The following is a 20,775-nucleotide window of genomic DNA, read 5'->3' as shown; positions in this document are numbered from 1 at the left end:
GTGAAAGCAAGTCATCCTCGATTCGAGGGACTGCCAATGATGGTGACTTCCTCTACAATTAGTGTGAATGTACTGCCCCTACTTACACTGAGGATCCACGATGGCCCACATATCGCACTCCATGCACACCACAAGGATTTCCTGCACTGTTATCCCTCTATGTCTAATGTGAGCTCCCATTAACACCAAACTCTTGTGAAAATCAAACTCTGCTTATTCTTGGAATGTATATTCCATGACAACTTCTGCCTCATAAGTGTGACAGTGTCACCAACCGCCCCTCAAGCTCAGAAACTTTGTGCTGCATTGCCAGCAGTCGGAGAGCCTTGCTGCATATGGGTCCTCTCAGACACATGCATCCAGGCCTTCCCTCATGGTGCAGGTACGGCCCATCATGGGCTTCAGCAGCTTCCGCTCGCCCACCCCCAATACCTAACAACTGTTTTCTGTTTAAAAGCTTCATAAAATCTAAGACAATTTAGTGGTTTATCCCTTTGGGGAATTTTAGGCCATCGATATCTAGTGAGATGCAAACTTCCATGATTATTCTTATTTGTTCCTGGGATTAGGGCATCACTGGCAGGGCCATATTTATTGCCCTTCCCTAATTGGCCTAAAAAGATAGTGGTGGGCCTTCTCTTTGAGCCATCGCAATCCTCTTGATGATGATACGCTAGGTAGTGAATTCCAAGATGCTGACCTAGTGACGATAAAGGAATAACGATATATGTCCAAAGGGAAAGGCATTGTTAGATCTAGTTATGAATAATGAAATAGATCATGTCAGATGTGGATGAGTACTTGGGGTGTAGTGACTATAATATGATAAAGATATTAGAGTAGATGACCAAAAGCTTGGTTATAGAGGTAGGTTTTAAGGAGCATCTTAAAGGAGGAAAGAGAGGTCGAGAGGTGGAGCAGTTTAGGGAGGGAGTTCCAGAGCTTGATGGGAGAACAGGACACGGCGCTCGTTCATCATCATAGGCAGTCCCTCGAACCGAGGATGACTTGCTTCCACGCCAAGAAGGGATGAGTTCACAGGTGTTTCAATGATGGACCTAATATTAGAGGTCCCAAACTACATGTTGAAGGGTGGAAGATGTCTGTGTGTAGATTTTTTTAACATGTGGTGGCCGTTGCACACCAGCCACCACACGGGCTTGACAGAGCTAGGTCTTGGTTCAGTGGCAAGGATTACCCAAGACGACTGGAGACCAGCTCTGCTGCACGGACCTAGTGCACACACATGTCGCAGTGTGGGCTGGCCCATGCTGCCCCTGGGCCCTCGCCTCTTCTGGGCCCCTAACTCACGACTCTCCTGGGCCCCGATCACATCCCTCTGTGAACTCTTGCTGCTCCTCCCGCCCCCGACCTCGCTGCTCCTGCTGTACCAACCCATGCTCCAATCACCAACCTGGATTTTGGTGATGTCAAATCCAGTCGCCCTCTTCACAGCCATCGCCCTCCTGCAGCAGCACGCACTGCTCCCTGAAGTGGCATGCCGACGCACACTGCTCCCTCTAATGGCCCTGGCCTGCTGATGGTCTTGCAGGCCGGCTCCACGCTGATTTCTGGGCTGCGCCATCGCATGATTTAGACGAGGGGATTAAATGTAGTATCTCCAAATTTGCGGATGACACTAAGTTGGGTGGCAGTGTGAGCTGCAAGGAGGATTCTATGAGGCTGCAGAGCGACTTGGATAGGTTAGGTGAGTGGGCAAATGCATGGCAGATGAAGTATAATGTGGATAAATGTGAGGTTATCCACTTTGGTGGTAAAAACAGAGAGACAGACTATTATCTGAATGGTGACAGATTAGGAAAAGGGCAGGTGCAACGAGACCTGGGTGTCATGGTACATCAGTCATTGAAGGTTGGCATGCAGGTACAGCAGGCGGTTAAGAAAGCAAATGGCATGTTGGCCTTCATAGCGAGGGGATTTGAGTACAAGGGCAGGGAGGTGTTGCTACAATTGTACAGGGCCTTGGTGAGGCCACACCTGGAGTATTGTGTACAGTTTTGGTCTCCTAACCTGAGGAAGGACATTCTTGCTATTGAGGGAGTGCAGCGAAGGTTCACCAGACTGATTCCCGGGATGGCGGGACTGACCTATCAAGAAAGACTGGATCAACTGGGCTTGTATTCACTGGAGTTCAGAAGAATGAGAGGGGACCTCATAGAAACGTTTAAAATTCTGACGGGGTTAGACAGGTTAGATGCAGGAAGAATGTTCCCAGTGTTGGGGAAGTCCAGAACCAGGGGACACAGTCTAAGGATAAGGGGGAAGCCATTTAGGACTGAGATGAGGAGGAATTTCTTCACCCAGAGAGTGGTGAACCTGTGGAATTCTCTACCACAGAAAGTTGTTGAGGCCAATTCACTAAATATATTCAAAAAGGAGTTAGATGAAGTCCTTACTACTAGGGGGATCAAGGGGTATGGTGAGAAAGCAGGAATGGGGTACTGAAGTTGCATGTTCAGCCATGAACTCATTGAATGGCGGTGAAGGCTAGAAGGGCCGAATGGCCTACTCCTGCACCTATTTTCTATGTTTCTATGTTTCTATGCTGCTCCCTCTAATGGCCCTGGCCTGCTGATGGTCATTAGAGGGAGCAACGTGTGATGGTCCGGTCCGGAAATCGGCACGGTGCTAGTTAGGATACAGCCAGCAGAGTTTTGGATGAGCTCAAGTTTACGGAGGGTACAAAGTGGACGGCCGGCCAGGAGAGCATTGGAATTGTCTCAGTTTTCTGCTTCTGGCATAGTTTAAACCCGAATGCCTTTTGGTTGAAATAGAAATATGCTGTTGGTGGAATCTTGGTAGGTGTGGCCCATCAAGCTGTACTGACTGTTGATCACCCTCAGATAACCTCTCTCCGATTGTACCATTGAAAGCTTGGCATACTGTGATTGGGTTGGTTCTGAGGAACTATTATGGTTAGTCATGCATTTGCGTATCTCAATTGTATCATCAGGGTTGCTCTCCTAGGAAATGCCTGAATAACCACTGAGATACGTGAGTGGGTGACTAATTGTTTTCCTGATCGAATTATGTTCATCCCTGTCTGCTGATGTGGGTATTCAGGTAGCAGCAGGTAGGCACAGAGAATCTTTCACATCATCTGACCTGGATGACATCCCTCTGTATGCCCTCCTCTTCTTTCAAACATCTTACAGAAGGATTCCCTTTTGGGATACCCATTGATGCCAGTAATGGTGCTGGGGGCAAAAAATAGTAAACAATAATTGGCACAAGTGATGATAAGCTCAATGGCATCAAAAAGAGAAGAAAAACCATTAAGAAATGGTTTAAATACACTTACCTGCATTAATGTGTCCTTTCCATGATCTCCAGGATACTTACCGCTGCTTAGCAACCTGTACGCCTATGTCACATGGGTGTGGTCAATGTACGAAGGCAAGAAATGGCATGCAGGACCAACATACACTGAAATGAATATTTAAATTATGTTCCTATCTGTTTGAGACAGATAATATTCCTCTGCTGGTCCCACCCATCAGAAACTACATTTGGGTGGGCAGTGGGCAGAGATCCAGTAGGGCAGGACTTTCACTTGTTTTTGTTCTTGATTACCTACCTGCCACCCAAAACTAGGCAGCATGTAGTGGTAAATCCACATCCATATGTCTACAACATTCATGGCTTATCCCTTGATGGTTCATTACGTACGTCAATGTAATATATGTGGGTAAAACAATTGAAGGACAAAATCACGGTGAGTTGCTAGTCCATGTGCTTGCTTTATTAGGCCAGAGTGAACATGCTCATACAAAACAATGTGATAATACATTACACTGCTTTCCCCCTTTAAAAAAAATGTATTTATTCCCCTCTCAAATACAACAAACCTATGGTTCCACCTTTCCCAGCATTACATGCACCACACAACAAAGGCTCCTGGCTTTTTTCTTTTAAATGAACAACAAATCCAGTTTAATAACAGATTTGCAGAGCCTTTCTGATCTCCTTACAGAGGATTTTGGAATTGAACCAATTTTTGAGCTGTTTTGTTGTGATTCTGAACTCAAAGATGATCCTGTTTCTATCTCAGACATGTTTGAACCTGGTACTTCAGTTATTGAAGTCAGAACTGAATCAAACTTATGTTTGTGTTCATGATCAAGTGGTTCACAATCATGTCTTGGTTCATCTCTAGCAGAGATCATTTGATCTACATGAACACTTAGGATTTTGTCACCAGTTTCAACCAAATATCTCTTGGTTCCACCAACTATGCTTCATACATTCCACTTGTGTGAACTCAACTGAGAACACACACTTGTTTTGTTTGAAACTGCATTCTTTCTGATTGGTGTCATAATAACTTTTCTGACTCAACTGTTTCTGTTCAACTCTTGAGGCCAAATTCGGTTGAACAAGACTCAATCGTATTCTCAATCTCCTCTTTATCACGAGTTCTGCTGGGGTATGTCCAGTTGTAGTGTGTGGAATAGTTCTGTACTTCAGCAAGACATTTCCCAAACATTGCGTTCTGCTGATTCCCGAACCCTGCAACACTTGCTTTTTGAGAGCTTCTTTCACTATTCTGACTGACCTTTCGGCTGCTACGTTTGAAGCTGGATGATATGGTGGAATGAGAGTATGTTTGATACTGTTCTGTTTCATGAATTCTTGGATTAGCGTAGAACGGAACTGAGGGCCGTTGCCAGAAACAAGCTCTTCAGGTAAGCCATGACTTGCAAAGATAGACCTCAATTCATCTATGGTACGTTCAGTTGTAGTAGTTGAACCCATGTGTTTCATTTCAATCCACTTTGAGTAAATATCTACAAGTACCAGGAAATAATCATTTGCTTTCTCACAGAATTCTACATGTTCTCCCTGAAAAGGTCGACCAGGATTGTAGAAACATATAAAATTCTGACGGGATTGGACAGGTTAGATACAGGAAGAATGTTCCCAATGTTGGGGAAGTCCAGAACCAGGGGTCACAGTCTAAGGATAAGGGGCAAGCCATTTAGGACTGAGATGAGGAGAAACTTCTTCACTCAGAGAATTGTGAACCTGTGGAATTCTCTATCACAGAAAGTTGTTGAGGCCAGTTTGTTAGATATATTCAAAAGGGAGTTAGATGTGGCCCTTACGGTTTAAAGGGATCAAGGAGAGAAAGCAGGAATGGGGTACTGAAGTTGCATGATCAGCCATGATATTGAATGGTGATGCAGGCTCGAAAGGCCGAATGGCCTACTCCTGCACCTACTTTCTATGTTTCTATGTTTCTAGTGCAGATTTGGGTGGTTTGTTTCTACAATTTTGGCAAACATTGTATTTGCTGACAAATGACTCATGATCACGTCCAATCCAGGCCAATAAACAAAGCTTCTTGCAGTTGATTTCATACTGACGATCCCTGAATGTTCAGTATGAAGTTTGGCCAGAATTCTACCTCTTAAAGAAGTAGTTATCACCCCACTTGATACAACCTTGCTCACAAGACAATTTAACACAATGGTTATCGAATGGTTTAATTCTGTGTCCATACACTGATCAGTCCATCTGTAGTATTTCCAAGAGAGCACACTTCACACAAGTCTTTTAAAATGGCAGATCCTCCGGAAGCCTGAGGAAGCCTGTGGAAGCTTCCTGCTTCTTGTCATTTGACTTGTCTGTTTATTAAACACTCTGGTTGCAGTAACACAATACATCCACAGTGTGGAGCTACAGACATTACACTTCTCCCTCCTTAATGAAGAAGTTATTATAACAACAATCATCATACATAACTTGCATGGTTATACAAAGGATATGGACTTATTTTGCCATATTTACAAATTAAGCTTAACCACTTGTTTTCTGTTTCGAAGAGGATACCTTCGCTCTCGAACAGAACCTTCCAAACATGGTGTCGAATTTAAGCTCATTTGAGGCTGATCCTGAGGAAAGTTTTCCTCCAAGGGATGCCCTTGATTTCCATTTGAACTCTCTCTAACTTCAGACTGTTTGTTTTCCCGACTCGGATTCAGACTTAAATTCTGATTTTCTCTTAGATTTGTTTCCAGTACATTAGATGTAGGATATGCTACTGGTGTATCAAAACTATCTGATGAGTCAGAAATAATTGAATCATTCCCACCTTCAACTCCTTCCATGTCTGTAGGTAAAATATGATCAATGTGAAAAAACCTAACCTGTTCATGATCAAGCATCATGACCAAATATGTGCGAGGACCACATATCTTCACCACTCTTCCAGGTAACCACTTTACCCATTTATGGTGATGATTCTTCACCCTCACCTTCTAATTTAATTTCATACTTCTCTCTTTTACTCTACCTTTATCATGATTCTCTTTCTGTCTTAATTGTGTCTCTTCTATAGACTGTGCCAAATTTGGTTTTAACAACAAGAATCTGATTTGTGGCTGTCGTTTGAGAAACAACGCTGCTGGTGTTCTATCAGTAGTTTTATGACGAGTATTATGATAGGTAATTAGAAAATTAGCCAATTTATGATCCAATGACAACTGTCGTTTCTTTGGATTGTATCTGTTTTATGAGGGCACATTTTACAATTTGTACAGTGCACTCTGCTGTACCATTCGAAGCAGGATGCTACAGTGGAAACTTGGTATGTTTCACACCCTTTTTGCTCGTGAACTGTGCAAATTCTTCTGAACGAAATAGTGTCCACTATCAGAAGCAATTTCTTCTGGGAGACATAGAAACATAGAAACATAGAAAATAGGTGCAGGAGTAGGCCATTCGGCCCTTCTAGCCTGCACCGCCATTCAATGAGTTCATGGCTGAACATGCAACTTCAGTACCCCATTCCTGCTTTCTCACCATACCCCTTGATCCCCCTAGTAGTAAGGACTTAATCTAACTCCTTTTTGAATATATTTAGTGAATTGGCCTCAACAACTTTCTGTGGTAGAGAATTCCACAGGTTCACCACTCTCTGGGTGAAGAAATTCCTCCTCATCTCAGTCCTAAATGGCTTCCCCCTTATCCTTAGACTGTGTCCCCTGGTTCTGGACTTCCCCAACATTGGGAACATTCTTCCTGCATCTAACCTGTCTAACCCCGTCAGAATTTTAAACGTTTCTATGAGGTCCCCTCTCATTCTTCTGAACTCCAGTGAATACAAGCCCAGTTGATCCAGTCTTTCTTGATAGGTCAGTCCCGCCATCCCGGGAATCAGTCTGGTGAACCTTCGCTGCACTCCCTCAATAGCAAGAATGTCCTTCCTCAGGTTAGGAGACCAAAACTGTACACAATACTCCAGGTGTGGCCTCACCAAGGCCCTGTACAATTGTAGCAACACCTCCCTGCCCTTGTACTCAAATCCCCTCGCTATGAAGGCCAACATGCCATTTGCTTTCTTAACCGCCTGCTGTACCTGCATGCCAACCTTCAATGACTGATGTACCATGACACCCAGGTCTCTTTGCACCTGCCCTTTTCCTAATCTGTCACCATTCAGATAATAGTCTGTCTCTCTGTTTTTACCACCAAAGTGGATAACCTCACATTTATCCACATTATACTTCATCTGCCATGCATTTGCCCACTCACCTAACCTATCCAAGTCGCTCTGCAGCCTCATAGAATCCTCCTTGCAGCTCACACTGCCACCCAACTTAGTGTCATCCGCAAATTTGGAGATACTACATTTAATCCCCTCGTCTAAATCATTAATGTACAGTGTAAACAGCTGGGGCCCCAGCACAGAACCTTGCGGTACCCCACTAGTCACTGCCTGCCATTCTGAAAAGTCCCCATTTACTCCTACTCTTTGCTTCCTGTCTGACAACTAGTTCTCAATCCATGTCAGCACACTACCCCCAATCCCATGTGCTTTAACTTTGCACATTAATCTCTTGTGTGGGACCTTGTCGAAAGCCTTCTGAAAGTCCAAATATACCACATCAACTGGTTCTCCCTTGTCCACTCTACTGGAAACATCCTCAAAAAATTCCAGAAGATTTGTCAAGCATGATTTCCCTTTCACAAATCCATGCTGACTTGGACCTATCATATTACCTCTTTCCAAATGCACTGCTATGACATCCTTAATAATTGATTCCATCATTTTACCCACTACCGATGTCAGGCTGACTGGTCTGTAATTCCCTGTTTTCTCTCTCCCTCCTTTTTTAAAAAGTGGGGTTACATTGGCTACCCTCCACTCGATAGGAACTGATCCAGAGTCAATGGAATGTTGGAAAATGACTGTCAATGCATCCACTATTTCCAAGGCCACCTCCTTAAGTACTCTGGGATGCAGTCCATCAGGCCCTGGGGATTTATCGGCCTTCAATCCCATCAATTTCCCCAACACAATTTCCCGACTAATAAGGATTTCCCTCAGTTCCTCCTCCTTACTAGACCCTCCGACCCCTTTTATATCCGGAAGGTTGTTTGTGTCCTCCTCAGTGAATACCGAACCAAAGTACTTGTTCAATTGGTCCGCCATTTCTTTGTTCCCCGTTATGACTTCCCCTGATTCTGACTGCAGGGGACCCACGTTTGTCTTTACTAACCTTTTTCTCTTTACATATCTATAGAAACTTTTGCAATCCGTCTTAATGTTCCCTGCAAGCTTCTTCTCGTACTCCATTTTCCCTGCCCTAATCAAACCCTTTGTCCTCCTCTGCTGAGTTCTAAATTTCCCCCAGTCCCCGGGTTCTCTGCTATTTCTGGCCAATTTGTATGCCACTTCCTTGGCTTTAATGCTATCCCTGATTTCCCTTGATAGCCACGGTTGAGCCACCTTCCCTTTTTTATTTTTACGACAGACAGGAATGTACAATTGTTGTAGTTCATCCATGCAGTCTCTAAATGTCTGCCATTGCCCATCCACAGTCAACCCCTTCAGTATCATTCGCCAATCTATCCTAGCCAATTCACGCCTCATACCTTCAAAGTTACCCTTCTTTAAGTTCTGGACCATGGTCTCTGAATTAACTGTTTCATTCTCCATCCTAATGCAGAATTCCACCATATTATGGTCACTCTTCCCCAAGGGGCCTCGCACAACGAGATTGCTAATTAATCCTCTCTCATTACACAACACCCAGTCTAAGATGGCCTCCCCCCCTAGTTGGTTCCTCGACATATTGGTCTAAAAAACCATCCCTTATGCACTCCAGGAAATCCTCCTCTACCGTATTGCTTCCAGTTTGGTTAACCCAATCTATGTGCATATTAAAGTCACCCATTATAACTGCTGCACCTTTATTGCACGCACCCCTAATTTCATGTTTGATGCCCTCCCCAACATCACTACTACTGTTTGGAGGTCTGTACACAACTCCCACTAACGTTTTTTGTCCTTTGGTATTCTGCAGCTCTACCCATATAGATTCCACATCATCCAAGCTAATGTCCTTCCGAACTATTGCCTTAATTTGCTCCTTAACCAGCAATGCTACCCCACCTCCTTTTCCTTTTATTCTATCTTTCCTGAATGTTGAATACCCCTGGATGTTGAGTTCCCAGCCCTGATCATCCTGGAGCCACGTCTCCGTAATCCCAATCACATCATATTTGTTAACATCTATTTGCACAGTTAATTCATCCACTTTATTGCGGATACTCCTTGCATTAAGACACAAAGCCTTCAGGCTTGTTCTTTTAACACCCTTTGTCCTTTTAGAATTTTGCTGTACAGTGGCCCTTGTTGTTCTTTGCCTTGGGTTTCTCTGCCCTCCACTTTTCCTCATCTCCTTTCTGTCTTTTGCTTTTGCCTCCTTTTTGTTTACCTCTGTCTCCCTGCATTGGTTCCCATCCCCCTGCCATATCAGAGACCAAATGAAGAAAGTAAACTTTGCAAAATGTCTAATGTTTTATTTGTTATTTTTCACATTGGAAACACCTCAACCCACTTCGAATGGCTATCAATCACAATGAGCTGTCCTTCGAGGTCAGCAAAATCAATATGTAGCTTTTGCCACACTCTTGGAGGTCATTTCCATGGCTGGAATGGTACTGATGGTGGTTGCTTGCTTACCGATTGACATGTCGTACACTGATTCATGATGACTCATATCTTTATCAAGACCTGGTTACCATAAGTAACTGCGTGCAAAACTCTTGGTCAAGCACATTCCCAGGTGCTGGTCATGGAGGTCTCCAAATAATTTGGACCTGAATTTATTTGGTATAACCACTCTTGCACACCACATGATACAATCTTTATCGACTGATAATTCATGCCTACAAATGAAGAATGGATGTGTATCGTTGTCTGTTACCTGGTTTGGCCATCCATTTGCAATATAATCATACACCTTTGGCATCACTGGGTCACGTTTGGTTGCTCTACCAATCCCTTCAGCTGTGACTGGCAGTTCATCAATGTTCTTCCCTATTGGGTGTAACTTGTGATGGGGAAGGCAATCTAGACATAGCATCAGTATTACTGTGATCAGCTGATCGTCTGTACTCAATATCATATGTATATGCTGACAAAATCAAAGCCTATCTCTGCATTCGGGCTGCAGCTAATGTTGGAACTGAGAACTTTGGATGGAGGATTGCTGTTAGGGGCTTATGGTCCATAACAATGGTAAACTTACGACCATACAAGTATTTGTGGGAACTTTTTGACCCCAAAAATTAATGCCAAAGCTTCCCTTTCGATTTGCGCATAATTACTCTCACTGGCACTGAGAGTGCGTGAAGCAAAAGCAATTGGTCTCTCCTCCCCACTACTTAATACATGAGAGATCACTACCCCAACTTCATATGGAGAGGCATCACATGCTAGCTTAATCTCCTTAGATATGTCATAGTGAACTAACATGGTGCTCTCTACCAATTCGCTTTTACATTCCTTGAATCTGTATCATATTCTTTTGACCAACTCCAATGGACCTGTTTTTTCAATAGTTCATTCAGTGGATGTAATACTGTAGCCAAATTTGGTAGGAACTTCCCATAATAGGTCAAAAGACACAAAAATAATCAAAGTTCAGTGACATTCTTGGGAGTGGGTGCATTTCTGATTGCATCCAGCTTTCCCATGGTTGGATGTAAACCATCTTTGTCTACTCTGTACCCCAAGTACTCCACTGAGTTTTGAAATAACTCACACATGCGAGCAGACACTCGTACTCTATGCTTCTCTAGCCGTTTGAGGACTTCATTCAATATGTTATCATGAATTTGCCTATGTGGTGCTGAAATTAGTATGTCATCTAAATAACATACTACCCCTTCAATACCTTGCAAAATCTGGTTCATCACCCCTTGGAATATGGTAGGGACAGAAGACACTCCAAATGGTTGCCTATTAAATTGATATAGGCCTAGATGAGTATTTATAGTCAAGCATGACTTGGATTCCTCATCTAGTTCAAGCTGTAAGTAGACATTCGTAAGATTCAACTTTGAGAAGATCTAACCACCTTTCAGTGTTGAGAACAAATCTTCTACATTTGGCAATGTATTGGGGACATTACCCTCTAGAACCTGGTTTACGGATACTTTATAATCACAACACAATCTTACCTTACCATCGGACTTCGGTACAACAACAATGGGTGCAGCCCAATTACATCGATCTATCTTAAAAATAATGTTCTCAGTCTCTAGTCTTTTTAGTTCTTACTCAACTTTCTCCTTGTGTGCATATGATACGGAACATGGCTTGCAGTAAACCAATTCAGCGTCCTTCTGTACCGACACTCGCCTTGAAGCCTTGGATCGGACTGCCCGTTTCGCAGAACACCTTTGGATAACTCTTGATAACATCATCCGTTGATGCAAATCTCGTTTCAACACAGAAAATCTCACTCCAATCCAGCTTCAGTGATCCCAACCAACTTCTTCCTAGTAAGGCAGGCTTTTCTCCAAGAGAGGCAAGTTCTTAAATTGATCCTTATATTTCACCGTTACGGTGATAAGACCTACCACAGGAATGTTCTCTCCCGAGTAGCCTCGCAGCTCTATCTTAGATTTCTCCAATGGGAAATCACGCAATTTGTCGAGGTATAGCGACTTCGGTACTACACTCACGGATGCACCAGTGTCGATTTCCATTGGTATCTTGAATCCCACAACATCTGTGTGGATTATGATACTTTTTGAATTGCTGTCCGGTTAACCTTGTGCTCCTGATGACGTTTAACTCTAACATCTCCTTGTACTGTTGTTGTTCTTCCATGCTATGTAGTCTCTGGGGATTTCTACTCATAGTTTTGAAAGCTGGACTCACAGCTTTGAAAGCTGGTTTACTCTTCAGTCGGCATGCCTTCGCCAGATGCCCAGTTTTTCTTCAGAAGAAACACTCTGCCTTCATATATGGACAACTTTGAGCAATATGTTGTCCCAGGCACCGATAGCAGGACTTCAATGCTCTATTACAATTTCCAGTTTCTGAGACTTTGGGCCCCCACCGCCTTTTACTTTGAACCTGAAGGCAATTCACCTCGGTTGTCTGACGACTGAATATAGTCTGAAATTCTCGAGAATATTGGTCGCCCATGCTCATTGACCTAGCTGTCTGACAAGCTATATCAAAAGTCAAGTCAGGCATTGTCAATAACTTTCTTCTGATTGTATCATTTTTCATCCCACAAACAAAACGGTCCCGCAATGCTTGGTTCTGAAAATTTCCGAAATTACAGTGAATAGATAGCTTTTTTAATGCTACAATATACTCACTGATATTTTCATCGGTCTTTTGATTTCGAATATCGAAACGATAGCTTTCAGCAATTTCCAAGGGAACAGGGTTGTAGTGCTGTTCCAGCTTAGTTAAAATCTCCTTAAGCGTTGTGTCCTTTGGCTTGGCAGGCACAAACAAATTTATCAGCGTTTCATACAACTCAAGCCCAGCTTCAGTTAAGAAAATAGCTCTTTTGTTCCAACACTGCCCGGTTCTGGTCTGCATCCTCTGGGACTTCAATTATGTTATTTGCAGTGAAATACATTTCTAGCCAATCCACATACGTTTTGAACTTTTCCCCGTTGTGTTTATATTCTTCTAATGCCCCATCACTCCCATTGGTGCAGCCATTTTGACTCTGGCAGTTCAAACAGTGTGCTCATAATTTACCTCGAATTTGTAGCTGTAATCAAAACACAGAAGTTCTCTAAGTCTCTGTCAGCTGGCTGAGTCCTTCACCAACAAAAATGTTGTTTTTTTATCTGATTATCCTATACATCGTCGCTATTGTAGTATTTCCAAGAGAGCACACGTCACACAAGTCTTTTAAAATGGCAGATCCTCCGGAAGCCTGTGGAAGCTTCCTGCTTCTATTCATGTGACCTGTCTGTTTATTAAACACTCTAGTTGCAGTAACACAATATGTCCACAGTGTGGAGCTACAGACATTACACCATCATTCAAGGTGCTTTCATGCACCCTTTTCATCATTGAATCCTTTTGAGTCTCATCTGTAATCTCAGTTGCATTCACGAGACTGCACTTAGCATGAAAAAAGCACCTTCACTCCCAACACACGAGTCCTCATGTGGCAACCTGGACAAGGCATCTGCGATTGCATTTTGCTTTGAAGTGCAATATTCAATCGTGTAGTCATATTGTGACAACAACACATTCTTGATGCGGCCATTGCAGGGATGGCAGATTTGAGCCCTAATATCGTGATCAGTTAGCAGGGAAAACTTTCTGCTGATCAGGAGCTGTTGGAATTTCTTGATTGCAAACACTGGCGAGTGCTTCCTTTTCAGTTTCTTACGCTCTTTGTGAGGGTTCGCGATGCAAACATGATTGGTTTCTCTTGGCCGTCATCCATTACGTGGCTTATGACAGCTCCCACACCGTAGCTGGAAGCATCACATGCTAATTTAAGCTCACGCTCTGTGTCATGGTGTACAATTAGAGCATCGCTAGAGGGACTTCTCTTACAAGCATCCTAAGCTTCCTGTTACACTTTCATCCACTTCCACTGGACAACCTTCTTGAGGAGCTTGGGCAATGGAGCTAGCATGGTCGCTAACTTAAGTAAGAAATGTGCGTAGTACTGAAACATTCCAAGCAAAGATCTTAACTCAGACATGTTCTGTAGCTTTGGAGCACTGATGACAGCATCACCCTTTTCCTTCACTGGATGCAAGCCATTTCCATCAATTTTCAGATCAAGGTACACAACTTCGGGTTGCACAAAAGCACATTTGCTCCTTTTCAATTTGATGTAGTGGAATTCAACCTTTGAAGCACTAGATCTAACACTTCTAGATTTTCTTCCTCACTGCTTGTTATGATCAGCACATGGGGCTAGAACCTCCACTTTTTTTATATGCTTAACGCCCATTTTACCACTGAAATTATGTATAACGCCCATTAATCCCCATTTTGGCACAAAATGGAAACTGACGGGCATTTTTCAAAAACTTATCGGCGAGCTTTACTTTCCCCACGTACCGGGAAAAAATATTACCGCCGGCAAATTTTTTTGGCCGGAATTATCAGGAAGGGCGAATTCAACGCCCATAATATTGCCCAGCGTTATTTACCGCATGGATTTAACGTAGAAATTCAATATTAACGCCTGGCCACTTTTTTGTTGAAAAGAGCACATTTGGCGAAACTAACGCCCAGGAGATTGTCCACCGTCACTTTCCCCATCTCGCACACATATCGCCCACAATATCGCTCACCCAAAAAAACGCCCACAAAAAGTGGAACTGTTCCGAACGAACGGCAGCGGTGTGGCTGGCATTTTTAAAATCCCACTCTTACGTGAGGAGCTGAAATCTGAACAATTTGCCTGAAGGAGCATTGATATGAGTGACAATGCTGATACTGCTGTGTGTGTGCAGCTCAGACATCAGTGGTGCCCATCACCTTGGTACCTGGTAAAGAGTAGTTCCCTTGCAGTCGGATTCAGGTGAATTTATAATGGGGAACAAAGAAATGGCAGACCAATTGAACAAATACGTTGGTTCTGTCTTCACAAAGGAAGACACAAATAACCTTCCGGAAATACTAGGGGACCGAGGGTCGAGCGAGAAGGAGGAACTGAAGGAAATCCTTATTAGTCAGAAAATTGTGTTAGGGAAATTGATGGGATTGAAGGCCGATAAATCCCCAAGGCCTGATAGTCTGCATCCCAGAGTACTTAAGGAAGTGGCCCTAAAAATAGTGGATGCATTGGTGATCATTTTCCAACAGTCTATCAACTCTGGATCAGTTCCTATGGACTGGAGGGTAGCTAATGTAATACTGTGCCATTTCAATCCCAGTGGTGGGTAATGGTAGCTGGCTGAGAGCATCGGCAGTTTTCAGTGCTGGGTCTGTGGCGGATAACATAGATATAAGCGGATAATGTTAGTGCCCATCTTTGGATGCGGGACGAAGCATTGGTATTTATCCCTTTGCTCCCTGAAAACAGTGAAATGACCGGTTTGTGGTCAGTTTCAAGCTCAAACTGAAGTCCAAATAGGTATTGGTGCATTTTCTTAACACCATATACACATGCTAACGCCTCTTTCTCGACTATACTTGGTGTTGTGTAATGAGAGAGGATTAATTGCAAGCTGGTTGTGCAAGGCCCTTTGGGGAAGAGTGACCATAATATGGTAGAATTCTTCATTAAGATGGAGAGTGACGCAGTTAACGCAGCGACTAGGGTCCTGAACTTAAAGAAAGGTAACTTCGATGGTATGAGACGTGAATTGGCTAGTATAGACTGGCGAATGATACTTAAAGGGTCGACAGTGGATAGGCAATGGCAGAAATTTAAAGATCACATGGATGAATTTAAACAATTGTACATCCATGTCTGGCATGAAAATAAAACGGGGAAGGTGGCTCAACCGTGGCTAACAAGGGAAATTAGGGATAGTGTTAAAACCAAGGAAGAGGCATAGAAATTAGCCAGAAAAAGCAGCAAACCTGAGGACTGGGAGAAATTTAGAATTCAGCAGAGGAGAACAAAGGGTTTAATTAGGAGGGGGAAAATAGAGTATGAGAGGAAGCTTGCAAGGAACATAAAAACCAACTGCAAAAGCTATAGATATGTGAAGAGAAAAAGATTAGTGAAGACAAATGTAGGTCCTTTGCAGTCAGAATCAGGTGAATTTATAATGGGGAACAAAGAAATGGCAGACCAATTGAACAAATACTTTGTGTCTTCCTTAGTGAAGATAGAACCAAATAAGCTTCTGGAAATACTAGGGGACCGAGGGTCTAGCGAGGAGGAGCAACTGAAGGAAATCCTGATTAGTCAGGAAATTGTCTTAGGAAAATTGATGGGATTGAAAGCCAATAAATCCCCAGGGCATGATAGCCATTATACTGCATCTGCCATGCATTTGCCCACTCACCTAACCTGTCCAAGTCACCCTGCAGCCTCTTAGCATCCTCCTCGCAGCTCACACTGCCACCCAGCTTAGTGTCATTTGCAAACTTGGAGATATTGCATTCAATTCCTTCATCTAAATCATTAATATATATTGTAAATAGCTGATCCCAGCATTGAACCGTGCGGTACCCCACTAGTCACTGCCTGCCTTCTGAAAAGAACCCGTTTATTCCTACTCTTTGCTTCCTGTCTGCCAACCAGTTCTCTCTCCATGTCAATACATACCCCCAATGCCATGTGCTTTAATTTTGCACACTAATCTCTTGTGTGGGACCTTGTCAAAAGTCTTTTGAAAGTCCAAATACACCACATCCACTGGTTCTCCGTTGTCCACTCTAATAGCTACATCCTCAAAAAATTCTAGAAGATTTGTCAAGTATAATTTCCCTTTCATAAATCCATGCTGACTTGGACCGATCCTGTCACTACTTTCCAAATATGGTGCTATTACATCTTTAATAATTGATTCCAACATTTTCCCCATTACCAATGCCAGGCTAACCATTCTATAATTCCCTGTTTTCTCTCTCCCTCCTTTTTTAAAAAGTAGGGTTACATTAGCTACCCTCCAATCCATAGGATCTGATCCAGAGTTGATAGACTGTTGGAAAATGATCACCAATGCATCCACTATTTCTAAGGCCACTTCCTTAAGTACTCTGGGATGCAGACTATCAGGCCCTGGGGATTTATCGGCCTTCAATCCCATCAATTTCCCTAACACAATTTCCTGACTAATAAGGATTTCCTTCAGTTCCTCCTTCTTGCTAGACCCTCGGTCCTCTAGTATTTCCGGAAGGTTATTTGTGTCTTCCTTCGTGAAGACAGAACCAAAGTTGGTCTGCCATTTCTTTGTTCCCCATTCTAAATTCACCTGGTTCTGACTGCAAGGGACCTACATTTGTCTTCACTAATCTTTTTCTCTTCACACATGGCTTTCACATTGGTATAATAATAACATCCTGCCAGTATAAACGAGTAACTGCTCTGAGACTGCAGGGTGTCACTTGATATCTTCTATGTTTTCTGGATTTAAAAGAGATGAGATCTGCAGCGATGGAACTCTAGACTTTGCAATGATTCCCTGAGTCTATCCTCTGGCTACCTGGAGAGTAAGATTTCTGATAGTAGTCCTTTTAGCTTTTATTTGATCAAACTATTATTATAATTTTAAACGGTCACTTTAATATCTACCATTGTTTTACAGATTGCTCTAAATACTGAAATAGAGAACTTGGGAAGAAACTTTGAGAGTCCAGACAGCTCAAAGACTTTTAATCATTCCGAAGACTTTGATAATGTGAAAAACAACAGCAACAACAAACCAAACAGCAGTGTAACAAATAAGGAATTCCAAATGTATGTATTATGGGATGAGGATGGTAAGGTGTTAAAATAAAGATGAAATGAGGCATAGGAACCCAATAGATAGAGTTTTACTAAAATCGTTATGCAATGTTGGTGAAATATTTTCTTAGCAAGTTTCTTGTTCATATCAACATTGTATGGACTGGTGCTATTACAGCGTATTCTTATTCCAGGTTGGGGTGCCGTGTTGTTCAGCTGGAACATTCGATTAGCAACATTGTGTCCAAGATTGATGCAATCACTGTTAAACTTGAGATAATGGAAAAAAACAAAGCGAATCACAAAGACATGGTGGGAAAGCTGCTCGACAGTGTTCAAGAGGTAAAACTGACATTATCATTTCACCCTCCTTCGCAGAATGTTATTGTGTAAACAAGACTGCAATCCAGGGTCACTTTAAATTATTGATTTGGCCTTAAACTCAAAAACTAGCAGTGCTAAAGAAAAGAGTTAAGGTTTTCAAAATGATACAAAGTTTATTGCTGAAATCCTCTTTCACTGACCACATCTAGGTACTGTTATGCAAAGCTAAAAGAGAGCCACAAGTGAAAGAAGGGTTGCCCATATTAACTGCTGGTTCTATACAAACATACGAACAATGACAGACAGGTAACGACCCTTTGGTCCATTGAGCCTGTCCCACACAATTGCGATACCTTGTCTATCACTATGGGGCTGAAATTGCGGTTGGAGGCTTCCCGCGGGCAATTGCCTCCGACCTGAAACATTTCTACGAAAGTACCTGTTGGTCCGGGAGGAGCGTGGGATTCCGGTGGGGAGGCCTTCTCTTCCCGCGCTGCGAAGCGCGTTCCCGTCCTCGAGGTTCCCACGCAGAAGGTGCAGTCACGTGTGACTGCTCAACCAATCAGGTACGGTATTCCACAGCTTTCTCATTAATAACAATGAGAACTCCGTATCTATCAGTTCTCATTGCTATTCATGAGAAAAACAAACACACTAAACACATATAATAAAAAATAAAAAAACACACCTCACATAATTAAAATTAAAGTTAATAAATATCTTATAGAAAAAAAAGTCCAAGTTTTTAAAAAGTTTTTTTAATTATGGTTAAAAATAACTAACGTAATGGGCAGGAATTTTAAAAATAATATATGCTTTTTAAATTTAATTTTATTATATTTTTGTATGTTTTTAAAGTCTGACGCCTGTAAAAGTAGGCTATATACCTGCTTTTATCAGGCGCAAGAGTTTTGAGAACATTTGCTGAGCAAGATATGGGCAAAACCCACAATCTTGCCCTTGTAAATGTCCTTGCACCTGATATGCGTGAGATCTGTCAAGCTCCAGCTTAGAAACTTAGAAAATAGGTGCAGAAGTAGACACTCAGTACGGACCCTGGGAGGCTGGGATTTCCACGCTTATATATACACTCTACACCCCACCCAAAACCATGTGATCTCCTAGGAGAGGTGAAAAAAAACAGATTAAAAAATCCAGGTCAATTTGAGGGGGGAAAAAATCAGGAAATTCTTTTCCAACCCATCTAGGTTATCAAATATAGTCCAGGAGATCACCCTGGCCGTGAATTCCCTGCAGTACCTACCTTCTGTAAGAGGTGATCTCTGCCCCAGCCAGAAACTGGTCCAGCTCTCACTGAAGGAATTCAGTGGGTCCACATCCACCACACGAGACGGCAGCCTGTTCCAGAGCATCCAGCTTTTACCGCCCGGTCGGCAAATTCAGCTCATGGTTATCGGCGGAGCAAAAACTTAACACCCCGCCCTCTAGTTTCACTGAGATCATGATGTCACTCATCGTGCAACACTCTGCCAGCACCCCGGATGCAAAATTAGGCCCTAACGCCTCATTAAATTCAGGAAACGTCTGAAAAAACAGGCATTCCCAGGGTGCAGCAGATGGTATTGGTGGTGTATTTAAATGGAGTGTTGAGGATCTTACATCGCAAGTCACATTAACTGCACCAGTTGCACACATTACGCTGCATGAAGCTCCAACTTGCAAACGGCACTTTTATCTGCCATTAGAGTGTCCTTACAACGTCAGTGAGAGAATTTAATGGGGGCAATACTAGTTCACCAGCGTATCATGCTGCATGCTATTGCCAGGCGGCATCCAGCTGGAAGAAGGGCTCTTGACCATGTCAGCCCACGGATGAGGAGAGGCCAAAGTCCTCTGGGGAAGAGGGCTTACCCCCACACGGCTTTACAGACACCAACACTCATACCTCCAGCTCTCTGAAGAGCAGTGTGTGAGAAGGCTGTGCTTCCGAAAGGAAGTGCTGATAGAGATAGCCATCTCCTACAGGTAGACCGATACCTGGACCGCTCTGGAGGCAGCCTTCAATACTCCCTTCAACAGGGATCTGAGTTCAATGTGGTGTGCTGCATGTTGCACAACTTGGCCATCATGAGGGGCCAGGCATTGCCAATGGAGATTGCAGGCCCACCTCAGGAGGAGGAAGACAACAAAGAGGAGTCTGGCGATGCCCCCATTGGATAACCACACCATCCACGGGGGAGGCAGCGTGGAGATGCTGCTGGACCTAGAGTCGCACATCGCCAGCTCATAATAGACCGGCTCTCCTAAATGGAGGAAACTGAGGGATGGAGCTAATACTGGACATGTTCTGTTGCCCCATAAAGGCACATCTCTGGTGAACGTTGAAATGATACAAAAGACACCAATGGTAAAGGATGAAGCATAAATTTTACTGCAACAAAGTAACAAAAACTCACCCCACCAAAAGAAAATCATGTTGCAGGGTACTGAACAACAATGAAGTTCCTTAAATCAACAACACTTTTTTAAAGTCGGGATTTTCGGCTGGGGCGCAAAAACATCCTCGTGTAACACCTGATTTTGTGCCCCTGATCATGGAACCTCATTTTTTTTGCCGAATTTTGCAGACAAGGGCGCAAACCTTTTCCAAGTGGTCTCAGGACTGCCCCGCCACCATTACCGCCCCAAAATCTCAAAAACTGAAAATCCAGCCCAAGGAATATTATAGAATGGTTACAGCAAGGAAGAAGGCCATTCAGCCCGTCAAGTCCATGCCAGCTCTCTAAGAGAACCTCAGCTAGTTCCACCCCCAGCTCCCCCCCCC

At 43.2% G+C, this 20,775-nt stretch overlaps 1 protein-coding gene across 1 annotated transcript in view; it reads left to right on the top strand.

Annotated features, from left to right (window-relative positions):
• Positions 1-20,171, top strand: part of LOC139255296 (polycystin-2-like protein 1) — a 231,024-nt gene extending 210,853 nt beyond the window's left edge. Inside the window, exons 13-15 of the mRNA XM_070873897.1 lie at positions 17,527-17,678; positions 17,861-18,008; positions 20,031-20,171. Of these exons, the coding sequence (XP_070729998.1) occupies positions 17,527-17,678; positions 17,861-18,008; positions 20,031-20,171 (441 nt within the window). The remainder of the gene's footprint in view (positions 1-17,526; positions 17,679-17,860; positions 18,009-20,030) is intronic.
• The last annotated feature ends 604 nt before the right edge of the window (positions 20,172-20,775 follow it).

The sequence above is a fragment of the Pristiophorus japonicus genome, chromosome 3 (assembly GCF_044704955.1).
Source record: "Pristiophorus japonicus isolate sPriJap1 chromosome 3, sPriJap1.hap1, whole genome shotgun sequence".
NCBI classification, from domain to species: Eukaryota; Metazoa; Chordata; class Chondrichthyes; family Pristiophoridae; genus Pristiophorus; species Pristiophorus japonicus.
This window is presented reverse-complemented; position numbering and strand designations above follow the sequence as displayed.